Below are 27,236 nucleotides of genomic sequence, written 5' to 3'. Positions count from 1 at the left end.
TAACAGTGTGTATACTGGACTCTAACAGTGTGTATACCTGACTCTTAACAGTGTGTATACTGGACTCTAACAGTGTGTATACTGGACTCTAACAGTGTGTATACTGGACTCTAACAGTGTGTATACTGGACTCTAACAGTGTGTATACCTGACTCTTAACAGTGTGTATACTGGACTCTAACAGTGTGTATACTGGACTCTAACAGTGTGTATACCTGACTCTTAACAGTGTGTATACTGGACTCTAACAGTGTGTATACTGGACTCTAACAGTGTGTATACCTGACTCTTAACAGTGTGTATACTGGACTCTAACAGTGTGTATACTGGACTCTAACAGTGTGTATACCTGACTCTTAACAGTGTGTATACTGGACTCTAACAGTGTGTATACTGGACTCTAACAGTGTGTATACTGGACTCTAACAGTGTGTATACTACTGGACTCTAACAGTGTGTATACTGGACTCTAACAGTGTGTATACCTGACTCTTAACAGTGTGTATACTGGACTCTAACAGTGTGTATACTGGACTCTAACAGTGTGTATACCTGACTCTTAACAGTGTGTATACTGGACTCTAACAGTGTGTATACTGGACTCTAACAGTGTGTATACCTGACTCTTAACAGTGTGTATACTGGACTCTAACAGTGTGTATACTGGACTCTAACAGTGTGTATACTGGACTCTAACAGTGTGTATACTACTGGACTCTAACAGTGTGTATACTGGACTCTAACAGTGTGTATACTGGACTCTAACAGTGTGTATACTGGACTCTAACAGTGTGTATACTGGACTCTAACAGTGTGTATACTGGACTCTAACAGTGTGTATACTGGACTCTAACAGTGTGTATACTGGACTCTAACAGTGTGTATACTGGACTCTTAACAGTGTGTATACTGGACTCTTAACAGTGTGTATACTGGACTCTAACAGTGTGTATACTGGACTCTTAACAGTGTGTATGCTGGACTCTAACAGTGTGTATACTGGACTCTAACAGTGTGTATACTGGACTCTAACAGTGTGTATACTGGACTCTAACAGTGTGTATACTGGACTCTTAACAGTGTGTATACTGGACTCTAACAGTGTGTATACTGGACTCTAACAGTGTGTATACTGGACTCTTAACAGTGTGTATACTGGACTCTTAACAGTGTGTATACTGGACTCTAACAGTGTGTATACTACTGGACTCTAACAGTGTGTATACTGGACTCTAACAGTGTGTATACTGGACTCTAACAGTGTGTATACTGGACTCTAACAGTGTGTATACTGGACTCTAACAGTGTGTATACTGGACTCTAACAGTGTGTATACTGGACTCTAACAGTGTGTATACTGGACTCTTAACAGTGTGTATACTGGACTCTTAACAGTGTGTATACTGGACTCTAACAGTGTGTATACTGGACTCTTAACAGTGTGTATGCTGGACTCTAACAGTGTGTATACTGGACTCTAACAGTGTGTATACTGGACTCTAACAGTGTGTATACTGGACTCTAACAGTGTGTATACTGGACTCTAACAGTGTGTATACTGGACTCTAACAGTGTGTATACTGGACTCTAACAGTGTGTATACTGGACTCTAACAGTGTGTATACTGGACTCTTAACAGTGTGTATACTGGACTCTAACAGTGTGTATACTGGACTCTAACAGTGTGTATACTGGACTCTAACAGTGTGTATACTGGACTCTAACAGTGTGTATACTGGACTCTAACAGTGTGTATACTGGACTCTAACAGTGTGTATACTGGACTCTAACAGTGTGTATACTGGACTCTAACAGTGTGTATACTGGACTCTAACAGTGTGTATACTGGACTCTAACAGTGTGTATACTGGACTCTAACAGTGTGTATACTGGACTCTTAACAGTGTGTATACTGGACTCTTAACAGTGTGTATACTGGACTCTAACAGTGTGTATACTGGACTCTAACAGTGTGTATACTGGACTCTTAACAGTGTGTATACTGGACTCTAACTGTGTATACTGGACTCTAACAGTGTGTATACTGGACTCTAACAGTGTGTATACTGGACTCTAACAGTGTGTATACTGGACTCTAACAGTGTGTATACTGGACTCTAACAGTGTGTATACTGGACTCTTAACAGTGTGTATACTGGACTCTAACAGTGTGTATACTGGACTCTAACAGTGTGTATACTGGACTCTAACAGTGTGTATACTGGACTCTAACAGTGTGTATACTGGACTCTAACAGTGTGTATACTGGACTCCTAACAGTGTGTATACTGGACTCTAACAGTGTGTATACTGGACTCTAACAGTGTGTATACTGGACTCTAACAGTGTGTATACTGGACTCTTAACAGTGTGTATACTGGACTCTAACAGTGTGTATACTGGACTCTAACAGTGTGTATACTGGACTCTTAACAGTGTGTATACTGGACTCTAACAGTGTGTATACTGGACTCTTAACAGTGTGTATACTGGACTCTAACAGTGTGTATACTGGACTCTTAACAGTGTGTATACTGGACTCTAACAGTGTGTATACTGGACTCTAACAGTGTGTATACTGGACTCTTAACAGTGTGTATACTGGACTCTAACAGTGTGTATACTGGACTCTTAACAGTGTGTATACTGGACTCTTAACAGTGTGTATACTGGACTCTTAACAGTGTGTATACTGGACTCTTAACAGTGTGTATACTGGACTCTAACAGTGTGTATACTGGACTCTAACAGTGTGTATACTGGACTCTAACAGTGTGTATACTGGACTCTTAACAGTGTGTATACTGGACTCTTAACAGTGTGTATACTGGACTCTAACAGTGTGTATACTGGACTCTAACAGTGTGTATAATGGACTCTTAACAGTGTGTATACTGGACTCCAACAGTGTGTATACTGGACTCTTAACAGTGTGTATACTGGACTCTTAACAGTGTGTATACTGGACTCTAACAGTGTGTATAATGGACTCTTAACAGTGTGTATACTGGACTCCAACAGTGTGTATACTGGACTCTAACAATGTGTATACTGGACTCTAACAGTGTGTATACTGGACTCTTAACAGTGTGTATACTGGACTCTAACAGTGTGTATACTGGACTCTAACAGTGTGTATACTGGACTCTAACAGTGTGTATACTGGACTCTAACAGTGTGTATACTGGACTCTAACAGTGTGTATACTGGACTCTTAACAGTGTGTATACTGGACTCTAACAGTGTGTATACTGGACTCTAACAGTGTGTATACTGGACTCTAACAGTGTGTATACTGGACTCTAACAGTGTGTATACTGGACTCTTAACAGTGTGTATACTGGACTCTTAACAGTGTGTATACTGGACTCTAACAGTGTGTATACTGGACTCTAACAGTGTGTATACTGGACTCTAACAGTGTGTATACTGGACTCTAACAGTGTGTATACTGGACTCTAACAGTGTGTATACTGGACTCTAACAGTGTGTATACTGGACTCTAACAGTGTGTATACTGGACTCTTAACAGTGTGTATACTGGACTCTTAACAGTGTGTATACTGGACTCTAACAGTGTGTATACCTGACTCTTAACAGTGTGTATACTGGACTCTAACAGTGTGTATACTGGACTCTTAACAGTGGTCTAAATTGTCTGGGCTCCTCAAGGTGACCACCAGCCTAGAGGGGCACTGACTTCAGCACAGGCTTTATTTTGGGCTTTTGTCCTGTCCTGACATCCTTAGCCTTGACTCTGGTGGTAGGATGTATCATCTATATCTGGACTGCTTCTCAGTGTCCCAAATACAACAGAGCTGCACAATTAGTTGAAAATCGCAAAATGAACTTCTGCCATTTCCAAATCGCAGAAGCTGCAATTAATTTGCTTAAAGGGATCGGCCAACTTTTTGCGAGTTTAGGCCATTTGCCACATTGTCTATATATTAAAACTAGAACGTACATGGCTTCATTTGCAATCTGCGTGCAGTACAGATTGTGGTAGAGCACCTCATTGCTAATAGCTTAGTGCTACAATGGCAGTCAATGGAGAGCCCCAGGAACGAGTCCGGAAAACATCGTTGCTAACACTTCCTGGTTCTTCACTGTTTTCGCCTATGGGATTTTTGAATGGGTTTTTGGCGCGATGCTCATAAAAGTGGTCCTCATGTGTGAAGATTATCCGGCTGAACACAGGTTCACGTTTGATTAAGCTTGCGTTGCCCAGAGACCTTATTTGAAGCATCGTGGCAAAAACCCATTCAAAAATCCCATAGGCAGAAACAGTGAAGAACCAGGAAGTCTGCGTTCCGACTACAAAAATACATCATCCCTGGGGCTCTCTATAGGATATTAGCCTACTTGGGGTTCAGGCGCCCAAAATGCACATTCAAACAGCGCCATAAACAAAGTTACGTCAAAACAGTCATTTTCGTAGTAAATCCACACCGAGAACAAAACAAAGAGTAACCGAACTAACAGGAGTGTATAACCGAAGTTTCTTACTTGTTTGCCATGTGGCGCATGCGCTGTGTGCAGTCATCAGTACAGCGTGTGTGCCACAGTCTGTACTGCACGCAGATTGAAAATAAAGCCATGTACATTCTAGTTTTGATATAGACAATATGGCAAATGGCCTAAACTCCCAAAAAGTTGGCCTATCCCTTTAAGAAAGAGGGGGCGTCCAAAATGGATTTCTAAACAAGGTGTTTTGAGCTGCAGGTAATCTGGTCCATAAATCACCTTTAATCATACTTAAACTCAGTAAATCCTTCATACTGAGATATACACACACACACACACACACACACACACACACACACACACAGTATACTGTATATGTATACACACACAATCACTTTTATTTAAACAATGATCAAGTAAAAAAAAAAACTTGTGACAAGAAAAACTTGAAGGAAGGAATCACAGTTGAAATCCCACTCGCAATCATGTCAAATGACAAAAAAAAACTTTGGTGATGTTCAAAAGACAGAAATCTGAGCCGATATAGCTGGAAAGCAGTGAGAGCAATTTAAATCATTTTTGTTCCACATTTGAATAATCGGTTTCTGACCCGTGCACAATTCTTTACTTTACAAATATACTGTTGATGTAGTACAGGTAGATAACCGTTAACAGGGCTGAAGGGAGTTCAGTGGCCTTAACAGGATGTTCATGGCAAACAGTGCCACCTTCTGGTCATGGACATGCCAGTATTTTCCCTGTGGAATGATTCAAGAGAAGTGGGAAACGCCTGTGACCTCACTCGGACAGCGCGGGAAATCTCGTCACAGTCGCTGACGTCAGCGATCTTTACACGCTCGCCACATGTGTGTCTGATCTGTGTCACGTCACTCTGTCACATCACATGCATTATGCTCACACCTCTGGCGTTAACGCACATTTTTCCGGGTTCCTCTGTCCATATTGTGTTTGCTTGGGATCGGGGGTTCACTCTTTTAACTGTTCTGTGACTTCTTGGTGACTGATTAGCACTCTCTCTTTCTCTCTCTCTCTCTCTCTCCACATCTCCCATTTCTTTCTTCTGCTGGCTTTCAGTGTCTATCGCTCCCCCGCCTCCCCCCATGCCCCAGCTGACTCCACAGATCCCTCTGACTGGCTTTGTGGCCAGAATGCAGGAGAGCAGTAAGTGCAGAGGCCAGACACACATCCCCGCCCTTATCTGTGTCCACCACCCCCGTTTCCACAAACACCCAGCATGCATTGTGCTCGTTCCTCCTCTTTCCTGTCTGTCCAGAACAATGTGTGCCACCCTCTTAACAACAATTGGCTATTTTAAGTCTCATAAGGTCAAGGTGTCTTATGTTTTTTTGTTCTTTTTTAAATGTAACTCGAAAGCATCTTCATTCCTTGAGCTACAACCTAGACCAGTTTGGTTTCTGGTTCTCAATAGTAATGGAGCTTTTAATTCCTGTTAAAGCAAAAATACAAAGATGCTGGAATAATCTAGTGCTTGGCAGTAGAAGAAAGTGTTGTGTGCTGTGTGATGCTTAAATCTTTCATTTATTTGTTTACATTTATGAATATTTAATTATGTGTAGGGGGAAACCAGCTGCGCTATTTTTGAGGCTGCCACCTGCTGTACATGTCTGATATGACTCAATTTAGTGCAGTTTTGTAGTTAGTTATTCAAATGCTTTACATACTCACAGCACTTGAGGTTTGAGCTGAGGTGAATGACTGGTGTTTGGATGGAGGTGCCAAAGGTCACTGCCATTGAGATATTATGTTGATGGTCACTGCAGAACAGGATTTAAGGGAAGATGGGACTACCTGCTACCCCCTGCTGGTACAATACCTGAAGTACTGCTGGGATATACAGTATTTCTTGACAAAAAGCAGTTTGAGATGTCAGTGGTTTACAATTTAGGAATAAGGTATTGTGTTAGATGAGGTATTACGTTTTTTTAACAGCTATTTATCCTAGTGATCTGTTCGCTGTCATGCAAATGATCTAACCAACTGTCACTTACTAAACCAGTGGTTCTCAAATTGGGGTCTGGGGACCGCCAGGGGTCCTTGAGGGGGTTCCCAGCAAAAAGGGGAATTATTTATTTTCACTATAATTACATCCATAAGTAACACAAGGACAGAATGTATGACTATTTTTGGTCATGGGTTTCATACACTTTCTGTAATAAAACATCGAAAAGCAAAAGTCTTATCAGATGGGGGACCCTGAGACAAAATCGTATGAAATGTGGGTCTGGGGTCTAATTTGTGTAGGTTTAGGGTGTCCTTGATGTTTGAGAACCACTGTACTAACTAAACAATGAGCCAGCAGCACATGATAATCATAGGAAGATAATGTAAGAGAATAAAAGAATCCAGTGCAAATCTCTCTTTCTGTATGTATGTGCATGTACACAGCTCCACTGCCACAAACGACATGAAACCACTTAAGAGGCTCTTAACATACTGCATGTTATCCCGTTAACGTGATCCAGAGGAATTACGTCAAAATACCTGATGGACACACGCACATTTCACACCTCATTTTGCATGATTCATGATTGAGCCGCCTCCTCTACAGCACGGGCTTGGTGGCATGTGCAGCCCAAACGTGTTGACCGGGCTTGGTGGCATGTGCAGCCCAAACGTGTTGACCGGGCCTTGAGGTTTTTTCTTGACGCTGACTGGGAAAAAATCTCTCCGCCCCATTGTGTTTTTCTACTGGTTTGTAATCTTGTTTTTGTAATCTCACTCTCTCTCTCTCACTCTCTCTCTCTCTCTCACTCTCTCTCCGTTCACCAGTTGCGGATACCCCCACCCCTCCTCCCCCGCCTCCTCCGGATGACCTGCCCATGTTTGACGACTCCCCTCCGCCCCCGCCTCCGCCTCCTGTGGATTACGAGGAGGAGGACGCCGCCGTGGTTCACTACAACGACCCCTACGCTGACGGAGATCCACAGTGGGCCCCCAAGAACTACATTGAAAAAGGTAGTTTGTTTATATAGCACATTTCATTTCATACAGCGTTGTGCTTTAGCAACTTGGTTCAAGTAGTTTATGGCCATGAAAAAGAAACCCAGTAAGAGAGACAAGATGACCAACGGCACAAAGGGGAGACGAGAACAAACCCTACATTGCAGTGGCAGATGATCTGAGGCATCTGTTTGATTTGTGTGGAACGAGTTTGATTTCTAGAATCAGTGTCGACTTCAATAAATTCACATAACAGAATAATTCAGTTGTCTGGTGGAACAAATATCATCACTTTCAATCTCAGTCACTTTAGAAAACTCAAGCCGTCAAAGTAAAGTCACAAGTCCTCTCTTCATACCTCAAGTAATATAAAGTCTCAAGCAATTAGAATTGACCAAATCGGGGGGCATGGTGGCGCAGTGGTAAGCGCTGTCGCCTCACAGCTAGAAGGTCCTGGGTTTGATTCCCACCTGGGACGCTGTGAGCGCTGAAGGAGTGCGTGCCCGTCCGCATGTCCTCGAGTGCCCACCGCCCGGGTGGGGTCGTCAAAAGGGCCTTTCTGTGTGGAGTTTGCATGTTCTCCCCGTGCCCCCTGGGGGTTTCCTTCATATAGGAACCCCACACCAAAACATGCAATATCCTGGTCGCTGAAGTGGTGCCTCCTCTGGTCGTTAGGGGCGCCTGTTCGGAGGGGAGGGGAACTGGTTGGAATAGCGTGATCCTCCCACGTGCTATGTCCTACCGGTGAAGCTTCCCCTGTCAGGTGAAAAGAAGCGTCTGGCAACTGCCCATGTCTCGGAGGAAGCATGGAGCCAGTTTCAGCTCTCCCCAGATCGGCAGAGGGTAGAGCAGCAACCAGGATAAATAAATTAAAATTAGCACTAATGGGGGATAAAAATGGGATATATAAAAAGAATTGGTCAAATCATCCAGTCCAAATCATGTCACTTGAGTCTCCATCTCTACTTCCATGTCTCTTATACCTGTGATTGTCCCTGCTCTCTTTCCTAACATCTACCCCTCTCCTCTTCGCCTGATCAGTGGTCGCCATCTACGACTACGCCAAGGACAAGGACGACGAGCTGTCCTTCATGGAGGGTGCCATCATCTACATCATCAAGAAGAACGATGACGGCTGGTACGAAGGCGTCAGCAACGGCGTCACCGGCCTGTTCCCTGGAAACTATGTGGAGTCCATCATGCACTACGCCGACTGAAGGGACTCCGCAGTAACACAAGTCTATTTATTAGTCCAGTTCCTTATGTATTTTTGTTCAAAGTCTTTCGAGACTTTATAAACTATGCATTTTTGGAAAGGTTAGAGTGTAACGAACACCAAAACAAATGCTTACAGCCCCCCCCCCCCCCCACCCCACACACACACACAGTTTGCGGAACGAAACGAAACAGAACGTGAGTTCACAGATTTGGATGGTTTTAACCAGGCTACATCTATAGGCCTAGTGGATTAAATTCAACTTGGTTGCTAAGAGTTTCATTTTGAGAAATTTGCATGATGAGCTAAATAATCACCAAAAAGAAAAAAAAAGGTTTGGGATTAGTCACACTACAAATTTCCCAAAAATGTATTGTTTATAAATTCTCCAAAGGTTTTGAGCGAAGGTTGCAATCAGGACATTGTGAACCTGACTATATTCAGTCACATCATATCCGCTGAGAGACTGACGGAAATTGATAGCAGTTCTGACTCCTAAAATATGTAGACAAACTGTATGATCTTCTTTTTGATATGACAGAATGTTCTTTCTCTTACTGATTGCAAATAAATAAAAAGGTAATATCTATTTAGTTTATTTTGGTGTTATATGGGCGGGTGAGGGACGTTTATGGAAAATGTAAAAGAAAAATAAACTTTCTAAAGAGTGGGACTGCCCACTTGCTCACACAGGTCGTGGTCTAGATGAGGGCGACACAGCTGAAGGATATACAACGTTCTTGCCTGGACATTGAAATGGCCATCGCTAATCCATTGTGCATTCAAGAGTATTAGGCTTGATGGAACAAATAAAATTCAAATGTTATGTATATGCACCTTCAGTGAAAGTGTTAGTACTGCCAATTGTATATAATGTGAGCTGCAGCCACTTGGGTTTCTGTTAATGTAAATTCAGTGAATGACTTTTTCTTTTTTCTATATAAGCAGTCTGCCCGCCACACGGATGTGATATGTCTCCAGTTTAGGATTATTCTGTCTTGGATCAGGTTTTCCACCAAGTTACTCCTCTCAACTCCATAAGCCTCATCTGCTCTGAAAACAAATGCAGATTACATCAATCTTTTGCAAATTAAATTTGTGTATCGTATTTTGATGGCAAACGAGTTACTATTGAAATGCAGTCTTGGCGTTAAAAAGCATGCAAAAAATTCTAAAAGCTATTGTAACCTTAAAGGAACACTCCGCCCATTTTCAACCAGCTTTGTATCATTAGAACATCAGTAGTATATCAGAAAACTGTAAACTGTTTTGAAGTCTGTCATTTAATTTGACAGTTATTGAGTGTTAAGGTGTGGACCAGTGACATCACTGGTCCACACTAACTCAAATTAATAACTTATTAACTCAAATCAACTCTCAATAACTGTCAAACATTCTGTCCTTCATCTAGTTTGACAGTTATTGAGAGTTGATTTGAGTTAATGAGTTATTAATTTGAGTTAGTGTGGACCAGTGGTCCACACTTTAACACTCGATAACTGTCAAATTAAATGAGACTTCAAAACAGTTTACAGTTTTCTGATATACTTCTGATGTTCTAATGATACAAAGCTGGTTGAAAATGGGCGGAGTGTTCCTTTAAGTTTATTGCCATTATTGCTTCCATTGTTTTTCATTTTCTAAATGCTGATTTGCATCTGAACATTTTAAAATCATGATTATTATTTTTACATCTTTACATACATTTGGGACACAATTTGAAAAGGCTTGATGAGAGAACACATTCCATCTTTGACCATTTTTTAAATACCTAGCTTTTTTTTCTTGTATGAGATTGTGTCACATCACTGTTATTAACTTTTTACTAATCCACACAAAATCTGTAGATAGTCAGAAATCTGTCCGTTAATAAGGACTCATCTAGTGACGTCATTAATGGACAGGTGATGAGGGATGGTAGGTGGTGCGTGGTCCTCGGCTGGTCATGTCGAACACTGCTGTTTTACAATTCAGATACATTCAGACGGAGACCAACATAACTCATACCTCCTCAGTCTTCACACAGCAACAATGAACTGCTATGGTTAGGTTTCATAACTCAGGTCTAGAAATCATTCTCGATGCTATTTCTCATTCTTTCATCAGTAAAATAAATTTTGATTGTGAGTTTTTCCAAATGCAAAGTGAAGTCAGGAGTCTATCCTTCCAAACAATAGCTGCGTTTGTCATCATTTACCATTTCAGGATATTGCAGCTAATGCCTTGATATTTTGTCTGTTTGCTTTAGTATATCCAACAAAAAACAATTAAGTGTTCCAGCTCAATTTCATGGGTAGAAATACTGAATCGTATCTCTCTCTGCCCTTAATTTGTATATATATGTTAATTGACAAATTTATGTACAGTCTTTTATAATAAACAATTCTATGTACAACAGACATGGTTGTGGTTACTCGACAATCAAAAAGGAACAGAGACTCGACTTTAGAAAATACTTTTTTAATTTAATGCGAGTACCGTATATGGTCATTGTGGATGTTAAGGCCTTGGCTGTTATGTCACTTTTCATTACAGAAGTATCCTCATAACATTTTGCATTTTGATACAAGTCAACATGACAAACATGACTCTTGGCCTACATTATAAAATGGTCCGGACGGATCTCTCACATTATAACACAGATCCACACACCAATGACAATGATGCTCTTCCATTTCATTTGGAATTACATAGACTGCAGCACCATCACACCACTGCACGAGCAAGAAGTGTGGGAGGTAGCTGCATTTACAGTACTGGATGCAGTGACGGTCGTGTGTAGTGGTTTTCGGTGCGATCCGTCAGTCGTGATACCGGTCCAACCCCCTCGCTAGGACACCATTTAATTTAATTTGAAGTTTCAAGTTAAAAACCCCATGAAATGCCATCTTTACTTCCTCTTGAAACAGGATGTTGGGGCAGGACAGAATGCAGTGAGGAAGCATTCAAAAGGCTAAGGCCACGCTGATCGGTGGTGGTGTCTTGTCCGTTTCATGTTCAAAGCTGGTCATTGTCCGGACAGGACTGAGGACCAGGGCCCAGTTGCACAAAGCTGAAAAAGAGATTCTTAATCTCAATGAGGCTAACCTGGATAAATAAAGGTTAAATTAAAAATAAAAAAATAAAAAAGCACCTTAGGTTAAGATTTCCCTTAGAGTCAGAGTTAAGGTGTCCATAAGATAGAATCGGCTGCACAAAACACCCTTAAATCTTGTGCTTATGTTTTTCTTAAAATGTTGAACCTTATGGAGAAGATTTAAGGGTGTGTTGTGCAGCCGATTCTATTTTATGGACACCTTAACTCTGACTCTAAGGGAAATCTTAACCTAAGGTGCTTTGTGCAACTGGGCCCGATCTGTTGTGATGGACATAAAGTTCGACCCAGTTTGTTTTGTTTAGGTTTTCTGGGTCCATTTCTTCTTGATTGAATTCATACTGCATAGACTTTGTTCTTTTTCCATGAAGTAGCTCCGTTCTGAGTAAAACTAGGCCACTGTATTTCTGCCTCCCCCGTCATGTTCGCATTCCAAAACAGCCCAAGGGTCAGAAATGATTCAATAATGACCTTCGCCAAGGAGTTGATGTATTCAGCGCCGGAAAAACTACTGGGCCAATTTTCATGAAGCTTCATGGAAGGGTATAGCACGGGCCAAGGAAGAACCCATGACGTTTTGGAGCGGCTCCGGATCCGACTCACGAATAAGCCTCACAACAAAAGCAATAATAGCACAAACTATTGGCCTTGGCAAAGGTCTGCGCTCTCCGAGTGCCCTTCTAGTTCTGTCTGTTTTCCAACGGATCCGTGTGGATGTTGTCTAAACAAATTGAATAAGAGTCAGGGAGAGAATGGCAGTATCATTGGATGGTATATTTACACCTACTAGTACACCATGAACGATACGTTGTTTACCAGGAAGTAAAAGTAAGATGATTTCATTTCATGGGGACTTTAGAAAAGAAGTTGCATTGAAAACCACCGATACATATATGTCATATCATTCATTTGTTCAGTAAACCGCCCTCCCCCCGCCCCATGTATATTTTGGAGAGGGGTGGAGAGAGCCATGGGTCAAGTGAAACAACAGATCTCAGTTCAGAGGGACCCCTGCATGTTTTGATCCCCTTGCTCTTGATTTCTGGCAGTTAAGTGTTTTGCTCTTAAGTCATAACGGTAACAAATCGCTGCTGCTCAATTTAGCCTCAGTTGGCAGTAAAACCAGCAGCAGGGGTCCTTCCGAAACGAAGCAGCAACGTAACCAACACCCATCGCTCAATCCGACCCCCAACCCGGGTGGGAGAGGGGTGGAGGGCCACAGGTAGCTGCCTGGAGTGATGCCTGCAGGCAGAGGAGGATCACTTGTCTCTGGTGAGCACCATCTCAGTGAGCCTGATGAGGGCGTCTCTCTCTGCCGAGTGCCGCAGCATGCTGACCTGCCTGATGGCCTCCTGACAGTAGCGCTGGGCCAGGTAGTGGGTCTGCTCCACCCCGTCGCTCTGAGGGAGGAGAGAGAGCAGACCACAGGCAGAGGGCTTAGAACACAGAGAGGAGAGAGAGCAGACCACAGGCAGAGGGCTTAGAACACAGAGAGGAGAGAGAGCAGACCACAGGCAGAGGGCTTAGAACACAGAGAGGAGAGAGAGCAGACCACAGGCAGAGGGCTTAGAACACAGAGAGGAGAGAGAGCAGATCACAGGCAGAGGGCTTAGAACACAGAGAGGAGAGAGAGCAGATCACAGGCAGAGGGCTTAGAACACAGAGGAGAGAGCAGACCACAGGCAGAGGGCTTAGAACACAGAGAGGAGAGAGAGCAGACCACAGACAGAGGGCTTAGAACACAGAGAGGAGAGAGAGCAGACCACAGGCAGAGGGCTTAGAACACAGAGAGGAGAGCAGATCACAGGCAGAGGGCTTAGAACACAGAGAGGAGAAGAGAGAGCAGATCACAGGCAGAGGGCTTAGAACACAGAGAGGAGAGAGAGCAGACCACAGGCAGAGGGCTTAGAACACAGAGAGAAGAGAGAGCAGACCACAGGCAGAGGGCTTAGAACACAGAGGAGAGAGCAGACCACAGGCAGAGGGCTTAGAACACAGAGGAGAGAGAGCAGACCACAGGCAGAGGGCTTAGAACACAGAGAGGAGAGAGAGCAGACCACAGGCAGAGGGCTTAGAACACAGAGAGGAGAGAGAGCAGACCACAGGCAGAGGGCTTAGAACACAGAGAGGAGAGAGAGCAGACCACAGGCAGAGGGCTCAGAACACAGAGGAGAGAGAGCAGACCACAGGCAGAGGGCTTAGAACACAGAGGAGAGAGAGCAGACCACAGGCAGAGGGCTCAGAACACAGAGGAGAGAGCAGACCACAGGCAGAGGGCTCAGAACACAGAGGAGAGAGCAGACCACAGGCAGAGGGCTCAGAACACAGAGAGGAGAGAGAGCAGACCACAGGCAGAGGGCTCAGAACACAGAGAGGAGAGAGAGCAGACCACAGGCAGAGGGCTCAGAACACAGAGGAGAGAGCAGATCACAGGCAGAGGGCTCAGAACACAGAGAGGAGAGAGAGCAGACCACAGGCAGAGGGCTCAGAACACAGAGAGGAGAGAGAGCAGACCACAGGCAGAGGGCTAAGAACACAGAGGAGAGAGAGCAGACCACAGGCAGAGGGCTCAGAACACAGAGGAGAGAGCAGACCACAGGCAGAGGGCTCAGAACACAGAGAGGAGAGAGAGCAGACCACAGGCAGAGGGCTCAGAACACAGAGGAGAGAGAGCAGACCACAGGCAGAGGGCTCAGAACACAGAGAGGAGAGAGAGCAGACCACAGGCAGAGGGCTTAGAACACAGAGAGGAGACGAGAGAGCAGACCACAGGCAGAGGCCTCAGAACACAGAGGAGAGAGAGCAGACCACAGGCAGAGGCCTTAGAACACAGAGAGGAGAGAGAGCAGACAACAGGCAGAGGGCTCAGAACACAGAGGAGAACAGACCACAGGCAGAGGGCTTAGAACACAGAGGAGAACAGACCACAGGCAGAGGGCTCAGAACACAGAGGAGAACAGACCACAGGCAGAGGGCTCAGAACACAGAGGAGAACAGACCACAGGCAGAGGGCTTAGAACACAGAGGAGAACAGACCACAGGCAGAGGGCTTAGAACACAGAGGAGAACAGACCACAGGCAGAGGGCTTAGAACACAGAGGAGAGCAGACCACAGGCAGAGGGCTTAGAACACAGAGGAGAGCAGACCACAGGCAGAGGGCTTAGAACACAGAGGAGAACAGACCACAGGCAGAGGCCTCAGAACACAGAGGAGAACAGACCACAGGCAGAGGCCTCAGAACACAGAGGAGAACAGACCACAGGCAGAGGGCTTAGAACACAGAGGAGAACAGACCACAGGCAGAGGGCTTAGAACACAGAGGAGAACAGACCACAGGCAGAGGGCTTAGAACACAGAGGAGAGCAGAGTTTTTAGTTTTTATTAGGATCTCTTTTAGCCAAAGGCTACTCTTCCAAGAGTCCTGAAACCTTAAACATACAACACATCATATCGAATACCATAAGACATAACAACATACCCTACATTAAATTACAACATATCAGTACATGTCTGTGTGCACAATTGTACAGTATAAAAGATACAAAATTATATACAAACACCTCGTATAATTACTCTAAATACCCCAATACAGTATAACCTGTCCTACCCTATACCATCCTACATGAGTTAGTCCCAATGCCCATCAAAAAAGGTCTTACTATACTTCTTAAAATCTCTTCTAGATAAAATTCTGATTAATGCCGGTAGCCTATTCCACAAAGTTATTGCTTGATAGGAGAATTTACCTTGACCACTTAAATGCTTCAAGTTTGGAGGTGTGTTGTCAGGTGTGTAAAGTTTGGAGTCAGATGAGTCAGATGACAACATAGACACATGACAATGCACTTCTAGTATTAATTGAATGTCTGTTCCTCACCAAGTGAAACCTGGCAATGATCAATTTTGACCTCCTCTTTATTTGCATATTGTAAAATAAATTGGGAGAAGACCTATCAAATTGTATCTCTGTAACTGATGAGCAGTAGAGGGCATTATGATGCTCAACAATTGGAGTATCATATGAACATTTTAATATAATTCTAGCTGCTTTATTTTGCGCCATCTGAAGCCTCTTAATTTCTCCCTTTCTGGCAGAGGGGTCAGAACACATGGATTTCTCTTTTTTTACATTGTTTGTCCAGGGAACTCACCACACTGGCTCTTTTCTAGCAACGCCCTGCTTTTCATTCACAGTTGCACACAGTCCCATCAGGAAAATACCCAGTAAAACCAAGGGGGTAGGTCTATGCATGAAAAGTGAAGCCAAAGCGGAAGTAACAAATCTGAGGTTTTCGAATGGCCGGCAGGGTAGGGGTGGGAATCACAAGTTTGATCACGATATGCTATTATATCATATCGATTAATTGAAAAACGATTTATTTGCCGATATGACAAAATCTGCCATGATACGATTTCGATATGATTTGATTCAGGGGGCTGCGATTGATATTAGATGATACTAGATATTATCAGAGAGGGGAGTGAATATCCTCTTTTTCTTGCGTGGTTGCCATGGCGCTCGCATTGTTTGTATGCAAAAAGAGGTATGCTTGGGTGGAAATGGTGATGCAGACATGGCGTGGAATTTAAAAATAAAATAATATAAATGTTTATTTCTTATGGCATCATGGCAATTTATATTGATGTTTTCACTGTAGGGATGTTCATCAGTTATCGAAAATCGATAATTGATCGTTAACTCATTGAGTGCCAAGGACGTCAAAGTAAATAGTGACGTAGAGTGCCAAGGACGTCGATCGACGTCAAATACGTTTTTTGACGGTGGGACGTGGATCAAAGCCTCCTTTATCTCCTGTACAAATATTGTAGCTATTGGATGTGTATAACCTATTTTACAGACATTAGGTGGCGACAGTGCTCTCCAGATTAGAGAAAGTTGAGGCAAAAACAGAGAAGAAGTCGTTGGGGAAACGGAAATCGCATCGCATCCGTATGCATCGATATGCATGAAGCATAACGTTAGCTGTGCCTGCAGCAGCCAATCTGCTTCCACAATTGAGCCACTCCGTGTCCGCTGTGACAGCCCATCCGCATGATCAGCCGTGGAGTTGTTATTATTCTCAACTGGAAGCATGGGAGCCGCTGACAAACACACGCGGAGCGCTGTAAAAAAGCTGGATGTAGCGCACCCTTCACTGTGCACAGCAAACGCAGCAGAAAGCCACCAGACAGACACTCCTACGGAGGAGGGGTTTGCAGTTGAGGAGGGGGGGGCACGCAGAGCAGCACACAACACTGACCCAGACAGACCCAGACAGCAGGACAGGATTGGCAAACGCAAGCCAGAATATCCGATGCCCACCAGCAGCAAATCAAGACCAGCAAGAAGCTGCAACCAGCAGCGCATGCAGGGGCCAGCGCTGCTGGTTGCAGCTAAAAAATATTATTCTGCCAAACAAAATTCCCTGGCCTTCACTGTTTTATTGAAGGAAATTATTTTTGAGGTGTGACTACATCAGAAAATTAGCTTCAGAGTCAGTGATGTGCTTGAAATGTTTAATTTCACAAAAGGCTCATTATCTCAGCTTCTAGAAAAAAACTGCTGTTTTTGGTTAAATCAAGCTATCTTCTTCGGCTGATAACTAAAGAACGGAAGATTATATCAATAAACCTGTTTTTGCTGATGATAGAAGAGAGTCTCATCGTTCTTTTTGCGTGTTCGGTGTTTACATAGTAATATCACACAATATTCTGTGGGCCTCGAGAAATCACTGAAAAAAGCTCTGAAACTCTGGCACTGGGAGCGTCCGTTCTCCAAAAGTGGCTGGCACTCAATGAGTTAAGGAATGGAATCGATCATGTGGAATTCTTATCGATTTTGTTATTATAAAAAAAAAAAAATTTTTTTTTTTGCGGACTAGGTTTGGGTGGAATTCGTTCCTCCTCGCCCCACTCCATTGCACAGCCGACTAACGTGAGGTGGAGCTTCATATAGTCTCTAGTTTTCTGGCTGGGCACGGGCCTTTGTGCCAACAAAACTGTTTTAAACATGGGGAATTCACACCGGCATGCGCCGGGGACAGCAGAGTGTTGGAGAGGAGACACATTGAAATAAAGAGTTCATTGAGGAGAACACGTTGTCTTTCGTATTTTCTGCCATAGGCATTCATTTTGTAATTTTTTTTTTTTTTATATTATTATTAATATGATCGATAATCGATAATTGATCGTTAATTTTCCCCGATTTTCGATTATGGAAATTTTTCAAAATGAACATACCTATTTCACTGTGCATTGATGCTATTGGAGTGTTGGTCATTGAATCGATGCAGATCGATATATCAACTCTACTGGCTGCAAAAAGAAGTCTGATTGTATGGAAGTCGATGGGAAAATGACCAGAATTCTCACTTGATTCATGACCTCAGTAGTCTCACAGTAGCTAGCCATTATATACATCTACATCTGGGGCACAACTGACAAGTGGCTAAGGACCAAAGACCAAAACAAAATGTGCGACAGACATGAATTGACCAAGCGGACCTCCTTATTTGCGTGACGCAACTCGTGGAGTGGTACGTTTTGAATGATGCACCAACGCACACAGAGAGCCGTACTTCCGTTACAGCCCAGCCAATCAGAGGCTTGCCGCAGGAAAACCGGAAATGCTGACTTGTGATTCAGACCCTGCGTAGCAGAGGGTCTGACCACGTGAGACGATGACCTCAGTAAACACTTTCCTAATCAGTTCAACTTTATGGTCTCAATCACTAGTTTCGTCTTCCGCAATACAACATGTTAATTTTGTAAATGATGGTCCCATTTAGAGTACAATAGACGATAAAGCAGACTATGTTTGGGGCGTGACCATTGACCTATATAATGGACCAACATAGCTCATTGACTTTGACACAGCAAAATGAAGCTCACTTCCGGATATTGTTTGATTTAGTTTGATTGGTTGAATGAATGAATGCTACACGGAAGTACGAGGGGAGGGGGCGGCTGCCCCTAGCGGCTGCCGGGGGAGTTTCCGAATTTGCCCTGTCTACCTTATCGCCGTAATGCATTATGGGTCGTCAGCTACTTTGGCTAATGTAGCCGCTAACGCTACTTACTTTACATTGCAGTAAAACGGCACTGAATGACCAAATTGATTTAACTTTTAACCATTTCGAGTAACACTGTTTCCATACGGACCCCCAGCGTTGGTTAGTTGTTTATAACGTGACTCTATTTAAAACGTTATAACGTACTCCGTTTTCTGTGCTGAATCCAATGGTCTGAATGGTCTGAATACAGAGAAGGCTTAAGGCTTTATCTAACGGTATAAATAACGTTAAATGGTCCGCCATGTTATGGACGTTAGATGTATGGTATCTATATAGTTACGTGTGTCTACTAACATTATTAAAATATCATAAAGTAACGCTATTTTCTGATAATTTGCTCAACTATTACTTGCTACCTGATGCCTTGCGGCACATTGCTGCCTCTACCGGTCGGAAGTATTACTGTTCTTATTATCCGATGTTTGTCGTCAATTTTCCTCGAAATGGGTCTATAATTTGGAAAACGGAGCGCGTTAGAGCATGAAAAAGACTTGAAATTGTTTTTTCAGACCATAAACTAATTTGGAAAGTGTTTATTTAAGACATAGACCGAGAGAGAAGTTGGCTCGTTTCCCATAGAGTTGAATGGATGTTCCCGGGGAGTGCTACACAAGCTGCGACCCCAACTGGCCATTTGAAAGAATGCAATTTCCGCATAGGCGTTAAAAATAGGCAGGCTGAATTGGGCATTGGGCGTGACTGACCGGTCACATGTCGAGTGACCGCGCAACTCGCCGATCGTGGACCAATAGCAGGCGGTGTTTGCGCTCACTTCTGGCTCCAAATAACCAAGATCAATTGCAGCAAAAGGTGGAGACACACCGGGAAAACCAGAAAGGACTAGAACCAACTAGAACCTGACCGATGCGTCACCTCATGTCTCCTGTGTCGGGGCCAAAAAGTTGCATTTGAACAAGCAAACACGACAGCCGACGGGCAGCTAGCACGTACGTTCTGTGCCTGCGTGAGACCTGATTCATGAAACAAAGCAGTGTTTGCCTACCATTTTGCTCACTTTATATTATAATATTACAGTTTGGTAATATCTTGTTGTATTATTAGTCTTACCTGGAGAACATACTGCCAGGCTTGATCTACATCTCCTTTACAGCTGAAGCGTCTCATTATCATCACGTGGAGCTCAGGAAACTGAAACAAATTGAACACAAATGATGTTAAAGACTGATTGAAGCATGTTGCGCGTGTCTGTATGTTCTAGGAGCTTGTTTCACATGTGTGCAGTATCTATGAATATCCGGCATCTGGACACTAGTATTCCCAAACCCAAAATAGATCTCTCCACTCTCTATCCTACCCTTGACCTCTTTATCCTGTTCTTGGGCTGAAATAAGCTGCATCTCAATATGACCACCTGACATGATGCCACAACGTCAATTCTCACCTGCCGACAAGCGAAGAGGACCGGTCCGGTGGCCAGGCCCAGTTTGAGGTCTGTCGCCGACGGCTTCCCCAGCTGATTGGCACACGATGTGAAGTCCAGCACATCATCTACTAGCTGGAGGACGGACAGAAAGAAACCCATATTATGAGTTCATATACTTCACCAGATAAATCAATTAAGAAGCAATTATTAATACCATTACGGCCTGGATTTAATGCAAATGTACTGAAAGAGCCATCCAGTAGAGAACATCCTTGTTATTCCTTAATGGAGCGATTGGGTTTCACTTACCAAATGCACAACAGATGGCTGGCATGATATAGCTCAGCGTTTCTCAACTGGTGGGTCGCGGGGCCGTTTTGATTGGGTCGCGGACATTGGCCATTTTTTTTTTTTTTTTCCATATTTCATTTGAGTTAAATTCAGATTATTGAAACTGGATTAGCCTGACCAGTTTTACTTGTTTAACAAGCTGAAGCATATGCTCTGCCTGTAATTCAAGAGAAGTCTGCATTTTCATTTCATATTTAATTTTAGTTCAATTCAGATGATTGAAACTGGATTAGCATGGACCCAGTTTAATTAAAAGTTATGACCAGTTTAACTAAAAAGCATATAGCCTGCCTGTGATTCCTTTTTATTTCATATTAGTTAAATTCAGACTACTGAAACTGGATTAGCATGACCAGGTTAACTTGTTTTATTATTATTATTATTATTAACTTGTTTAAAAACATATAGGCATGTAATTCAAGATAAGTCTGCCTTTTATTTCATAGAGTTCAAATAAGACTTTCTGAGCATGACCAGTTTGACTTGTTTAAATTTAAAAACATATAGGCCTGTAATTCAAGTCTGCCTTATTTCAATTGGTTTTTAGCCCTAGTTGCACTTCTGTTGCACTTTTTTGTTCATTTGAGGTTTATAACAGTGCATGAAGGCATTGTGTATTAAATTAATGCGCTATTTTTTGTGCAATAAATTTGAGTGGTTTAAAAAAAAATCTGAAATTTGGGTCGCGACTTCATGACAAGGAAAATAGTGGGTCCTGAGGCGACACCAGTTGAGAACCACTGCTATAGCTGATAAGGAATAAAGACAACAATAGATGAGAAATAAGACTCAAGCAGTCTGCTAAAAGGAATTACCTGAAATGCAATGCCAACATTCTTCCCATATTCATAGGCTATTTCATGGACTTCAGGATCAGAATTAACTTGAACCGATACCTTGAAAGGATGAATGGAGGAGGACAGCCAGTCAACAAAACATTATAGCGTGTGGGAAACCAGGCTTTTGTCAACGTGGGCGTTATTTGTGTGGAGATAGAACGTACATACTGCTTTACAACTGTTGGCGATGAGGCTCGCCGTCTTCTTGAAGGTTTTCTCGAGGTAGTGTTTAAATCGCTCATTCTCATTCTCCTTTGAACCTAGCTGCATGAATTCACCTGCAGGGACATAGATTAGGGAACTATGTTTGAGACTGGGAAATGTGAAAATGTAATAGTTAAGTTAAAGCTGCACTAGGCTGCACTTTTATATAGAAATACAGCGGTTTTATCGGTCTAAATGACAAAGTGGGGGTGCGATAGCGAAGACTCACTAATTGAGATTGACTCGATCCTTTGGTATAAAGTATCCTGTGTGCAGTTTACTGATGTCACATAACAGGAATTGCAGTGAACCTTTCACACAGTTATCTCTTGCTGCCATGTGGAGCTAACCTCACGAGGCAGCTGGATTTGTGAGATCACGATCACGCGAGAAGTCCATCTTGCCATGCTGCCAGATATGCGTTTGAATCTGAACCACCAGTGGTGCGGACCACAATCAGCATCCGAGGAAGGAGGAGGCAGTCCTAAGTGGTTGAAGTTAGCCCGTGATAGACGCAGACGGTAATAGACCGATCGTTCATCCAATCACCTGCCAAGTATTTTTGAAAGCGCCTGTCCTTTTCCAAACCGTTTCCAAGGACCAGTTCCCAGATGGTTCTTGTAACAAACCATCTGGCGCGTCAGGTTAATTTGTAAGTTGCCATGCCCATGTGCAGCTTCAAGTACAACTTTTCATTGTTGAGTTTGCTAAATGATATGATAGAATACAATACCTCGCACCAGGTCCTCTATGATCTGTGACATCACCGATACCACTGTGTTGTTTCCAATACGGGCCATGACAATGGAGGCAGCAGAGAGGATGAAATCTCCTGCCAAAATAGCCTGATGGAAAAACGGGGGGGGGGGGGGGACGACGACACAGTAATTTCAAGCATCAACTGTATTATTGATGTCATACAAATACTCAAAAGCAACATAAGAAAAGCAGAAAAGCCTTTTCACAACGAGAAAGCTTGTGGATGTTCATTTTAGGAATGTAACTGACACTCTCGTGCTGCTTCCAATGAGTCGAACAATAGAACAGGCTCAAATTCCTACTTCACCAATCACCAACATTACAATCAAGTCAGGAGTGCGTGAGTCAGAGCCAGGGTAGTCTCGCTGGCCAGGCTCCCCTCCCTAGCGGGAGAGGAGTCTGGCGCCGCAGGTCTCCATAGTGGGATTGCGATGGGCGGCGCTTGGCGGCAGTGCCCTTGGAAAATAGTTTCCAATAATCCAACTTGCTGTTTTCAGCAACGTGTAGCAACGAGCTAGCGTGTAGGTTTCTGCCGTTAGCTTGCTAGCTAGTTAGCGTTGTAGTTTTCACTGAGGCGGCAGGGCACTATTTACAGCGACACACAGGGAGGAGGGAGCGGAAGCCGCTCTGATTGACTTGGTCGGAGCCAATGACAGAGCTTGTAATAAGCCGGGAGTGGACATCCAGCTGCCACCGAAACAGTCACTCCAATGGGGAGCAGCTGTAGAGCAGGGGAGGGTTTATCCCAGGTGCCTGTTTCCGTGCAGCCAGACGACTCTCACGGTAGGGAGGGGAGGCTGGCCAGCGAGACTAGAGCCAGGGTGACGGCACTGTGACAACACATATCGCTGTCAGGTGAAGGTGAAAACCTTGTATCTTGTAACCTTGTATGTAGAAGACCATGCACATCCTTCAAGTTAAGTGAAAACATACAAATCACTTAGATCGAAGTTATGAGTTTTTCACATGACAGAGGCTTCCTAAGACTTTTTCCTGAATTTCCCCAAGGGGATCAATAAAGGGCCATCTTATCTTATCTTGAACAAGGACAACAGGTATTAAAGTGTTTTCTCAATTAAGGTGACAGCAGAGTAAACTTGCCGGCCAGCTTGCTACAGTAGCTTCCCCCCCCCCCCTGGATCTTTCTAATACAGAGTGGAGCTGAGCACACCCAAACAAGATACTAACGAAACAATCTAAATAATATAAAGAAAGGGAGTCACACGCTCTGCTGTGTTTAATACCATACAGCACCAATGCATTTCTGCAGAATATGCCTTCGTCAGGGTATTCACCTTATGTAGCCCCGCCCACTTGACCCATTGTATCAAGACGTCCTGTTCAAAATGGCGGCTGTTTTTCCTGCTCAAACTAGTTTGACTCACATTATGAGTCAGACTATGTTCATGAGTCACAGGAAGTGTAAATACAATCGGAACTTCCGATTGTATTTACACTTCCTGTTAGTCTCTCAAGCCAGATGGTCTCTTCTACATAAGGTGAATACAGCGCAAGTGAGTGACAATTTTTATAGGCCCCCGGATCTTTCTCTCCCATTTTCTCCCCAATTGTACTTGGCCAATTCCTGCTTCCTCCAATACATGTGCAGTCACCACTGCCGCTACTTTTCACCTGAAAGTGAGGAATTTCACAAGCAGGACGTAGCGCGTAGGAGGATCATGCTATTCCCCCCAGTTCCCCTCCCCCTGAATATGCACTCCGACCAACCAGAGGAGGTGCTAGTGCAGCAACCAGGACTCATACCCCACCGGCTTCCCACCTGCAGACATGGCCCAATTGTGTCTGTTGGAACGTCTGCCCAAGCCAACCCAAGTACCACTACCAGAAATTGAACCCACATCTCTGCGGTGTTAGGAGAGTGTTTTGACCTCTACACTACCCAGATGCCCAGGTGTTAGGAGAGTGTTTTGACCTCTACACTACCCAGATGCCCAGGTGTTAGGAGAGTGTTTTGACCTCTACACTACCCAGATGCCCAGGTGTTAGGAGAGTGTTTTGACCTCTACACTACCCAGATGCCCAGGTGTTAGGAGAGTGTTTTGACCTCTACACTACCCAGATGCCCAGGTGTTAGGAGAGTGTTTTAACCTCTACACTACCCAGATGCCCAGGTGTTAGGAGAGTGTTTTAACCTCTACACTACCCAGATGCCCAGGTGTTAGGAGAGTGTTTTGACCTCTACACTACGCAAATGCCCAGGTGTTAGGAGAGTGTTTTGATCTCTACACTACCCAAATGCCCAGGTGTTAGGAGAGTGTTTTGACCTCTACACTACCCAGATGCCCAGGTGTTAGGATAGTGTTTTAACCTCTACACTACCCAGATGCCCAGGTGTTAGCAGAGTGTTTTGACCTCTACACTACCCAGATGCCCAGGTGTTAGGAGAGTGTTTTGACCTCTACACTACCCAGATGCCCAGGTGTTAGGAGAGTGTTTTGATCTCTACACTACCCAGATGCCCAGGTGTTAGGAGAGTGTTTTGACCTCTACACTACCCAGATGCCCAGGTGTTAGGAGAGTGTTTTGACCTCTACACTACCCAGATGCCCAGGTGTTAGGAGAGTGTTTTGACCTCTACATTACCCAGATGCCCAGGTGTTAGGAGAGTGTTTTGACCTATACACTACCCAGATGCCCAGGTGTTAGGAGAGTGTTTTGACCTCTACACTACCCAGATGCCCAGGTGTTAGGAGAGTGTTTTGACCTCTACACTACCCAGATGCCCAGGTGTTAGGAGAGTGTTTTGACCTCTACACTACCCAGATGCCCAGGTGTTAGGAGAGTGTTTTGACCTCTACACTACTCAGATGCCCAGGTGTTAGGAGAGTGTTTTGACCTCTACACTACCCAGATGCCCAGGTGTTAGGAGAGTGTTTTAACCTCTACACTACCCAGATGCCCAGGTGTTAGGAGAGTGTTTTGACCTATACACTACGCAAATGCCCAGGTGTTAGGAGAGTGTTTTGACCTCTACACTACCCAGATGCCCAGGTGTTAGGAGAGTGTTTTGACCTCTACACTACCCAGATGCCCAGGTGTTAGGAGAGTGTTTTGACCTCTACACTACCCAGATGCCCAGGTGTTAGGAGAGTGTTTTGACCTCTACACTACCCAGATGCCCAGGTGTTAGGAGAGTGTTTTGACCTCTACACTACCCAGATGCCCAGGTGTTAGGAGAGTGTTTTGACCTCTACACTACCCAGATGCCCAGGTGTTAGGAGAGTGTTTTGACCTCTACACTACCCAGATGCCCAGGTGTTAGGAGAGTGTTTTGACCTCTACACTACCCAGATGCCCAGGTGTTAGGAGAGTGTTTTGACCTCTACACTACCCAGATGCCCAGGTGTTAGGAGAGTGTTTTGACCTCTACACTACCCAGATGCCCAGGTGTTAGGAGAGTGTTTTGACCTCTACACTACCCAGATGCCCAGGTGTTAGGAGAGTGTTTTGATCTCTACACTACCCAGATGCCCAGGTGTTAGGAGAGTGTTTTGACCTCTACACTACCCAGATGCCCAGGTGTTAGGAGAGTGTTTTGACCTCTACACTACCCAGATGCCCAGGTGTTAGGAGAGTGTTTTGACCTCTACACTACCCAGATGCCCAGGTGTTAGGAGAGTGTTTCGACCTCTACACTACCCAGATGCCCAGGTGTTAGGAGAGTGTTTTGACCTATACACAGCTACTGATTTCATTCTCCACACCTGTCTTTCGCCCCACACATCATGGATAGTGTTCTTCCCCCTCCGCTTGTCTGATCCATCGATGACATCATCGTGCACCAGGCTGGCAGTGTGAATCATTTCTGAGATCATAGCTATGGACCTTTGCCCTGGGAGCAAATCTCTACAGACAAGAGAGAGAGACAAGTCTGGTGAAATAACAACATGGATTTCTTTGCGATCAGTAGGTCTACAGTGAGCACACGTTGTCTGATGTCTCACCCGTCTCTGTTGCTGTGGATGTTGAGCGCCCGGGCCATCAGGACAACTATCATTGGTCGGAAGGCTTTGCCATTCCCATCAAAGTAGTAGTCACATAATGACTTCAGCTCTGCTTTGGACAACAGCTCCTGTGCAGCACAGAGGAACAAAACAATTTTTTATTTTTTATTTTACAATCAACCAAGGTCAGAAATTAGAAATGAAATCTGTTGCAAACTTTGACCTGCTGCGCACCATACACTCTCTGACAGTGAGCCAATCAAATTTAACTTTTGGTCATTTTGGTTCCCCTTTCTCTGCTGCCTGGATTTACATTACCGGTAGTTGAAACGTTACACATTATTTCCACATAGCAGTTGTGAGGCCACCAGGAAGGAAATGAGCATTTTTCTCTCTCTTTTTGCAGTATACCAGGCCTCAAAAACTCAATTTCAGTCAAATTTGGACAATTTTATACAATTTCAGAAATGAGGCATATGAGGAATGAAGCTAAGGGCATGACATAACTGAAAACCAAGATGAGGATTTGATATTTAAAGCAAATGAGTTTAAAATGATTTTACATTTTTATACAATACAGCAATTTTATATTTATGCTTTATTTACTTTACTACTTTGTACAAACACTGTATTACTACTGTACTTAACCACCTCTATAATTTTGGATTTGTTTATGTTTAAATTGACCTCGAATTCCTTCCACAAAGATTTAAACCTTATTCTGATGATGAAATATGGGAATGTGACTACCTTTCTGATGTCATCATACAAATGTGTCAGGTCTTTCTGAGCTAGTGTGAAGGGGTCTTTCAGCTTCGCATCGCTGTGTATCCTTCTGCAACAGCATAACTGTGGTGTGGGGAACAGCAGCCTCGATTTATGCCTGAGGGGGACATACAATCAT

The 27,236-nt window shown here is 43.8% G+C and overlaps 2 protein-coding genes across 5 annotated transcripts in view; one reads left to right on the top strand and one right to left on the bottom strand.

Annotated features, from left to right (window-relative positions):
* The window catches only part of abi1a (abl-interactor 1a), a 134,759-nt gene extending 125,960 nt beyond the window's left edge, over positions 1–8,799 (top strand). For 2 of the 4 annotated variants that reach the window (XM_083632138.1, XM_083632136.1), the window contains 3 exons: positions 5,560–5,646; positions 7,276–7,461; positions 8,488–8,799. In XM_083632138.1, the coding sequence (XP_083488264.1) occupies positions 5,560–5,646; positions 7,276–7,461; positions 8,488–8,663 (449 nt within the window). In that variant the 3' untranslated portion in view covers positions 8,664–8,799. The remainder of the gene's footprint in view (positions 1–5,559; positions 5,647–7,275; positions 7,462–8,487) is intronic. The other 2 variants (XM_083632139.1, XM_083632137.1) reach the window with 1 other exon arrangement.
* Positions 8,800–11,177: 2,378 nt separating this feature from the next.
* On the bottom strand, positions 11,178–26,456 carry pdss1 (prenyl (decaprenyl) diphosphate synthase, subunit 1). Its single transcript, XM_083658637.1, has 8 exons — positions 26,333–26,456; positions 26,093–26,234; positions 22,342–22,453; positions 21,573–21,682; positions 21,381–21,461; positions 20,233–20,346; positions 19,899–19,979; positions 11,178–13,156 (listed from the first exon to the last, which is right to left on the bottom strand). The coding sequence occupies exons 1-8, from the start codon at positions 26,383–26,385 to the stop codon at positions 13,016–13,018; spliced, it is 834 nt and encodes a 277-aa protein (XP_083514763.1). The 5' UTR covers positions 26,386–26,456; the 3' UTR covers positions 11,178–13,015.
* Between the last annotated feature and the right edge of the window lie 780 nt (positions 26,457–27,236).

This window comes from Poromitra crassiceps (assembly GCF_964638095.1).
Source record: "Poromitra crassiceps genome assembly, chromosome: 2".
Lineage (NCBI taxonomy): Eukaryota > Metazoa > Chordata > Actinopteri > Beryciformes > Melamphaidae > Poromitra > Poromitra crassiceps.
This window is presented reverse-complemented; position numbering and strand designations above follow the sequence as displayed.

Coding starts and splice junctions, on each gene's coding strand:
- pdss1 (XM_083658637.1), bottom strand. CDS start 26,385: ATGATAGTTGTCCTGATGGCCCGGGCGCTCAACATCCACAGCAACAGA. Junction 21,683..22,341: donor CATAGAGGACCTGGTGCGAG/GTATTGTATTCT, acceptor ATGTCCCTGCAG/GTGAATTCATGCAGCTAGGT. Junction 21,462..21,572: donor TCGCCAACAGTTGTAAAGCA/GTATGTACGTTC, acceptor CATCCTTTCAAG/GTATCGGTTCAAGTTAATTC.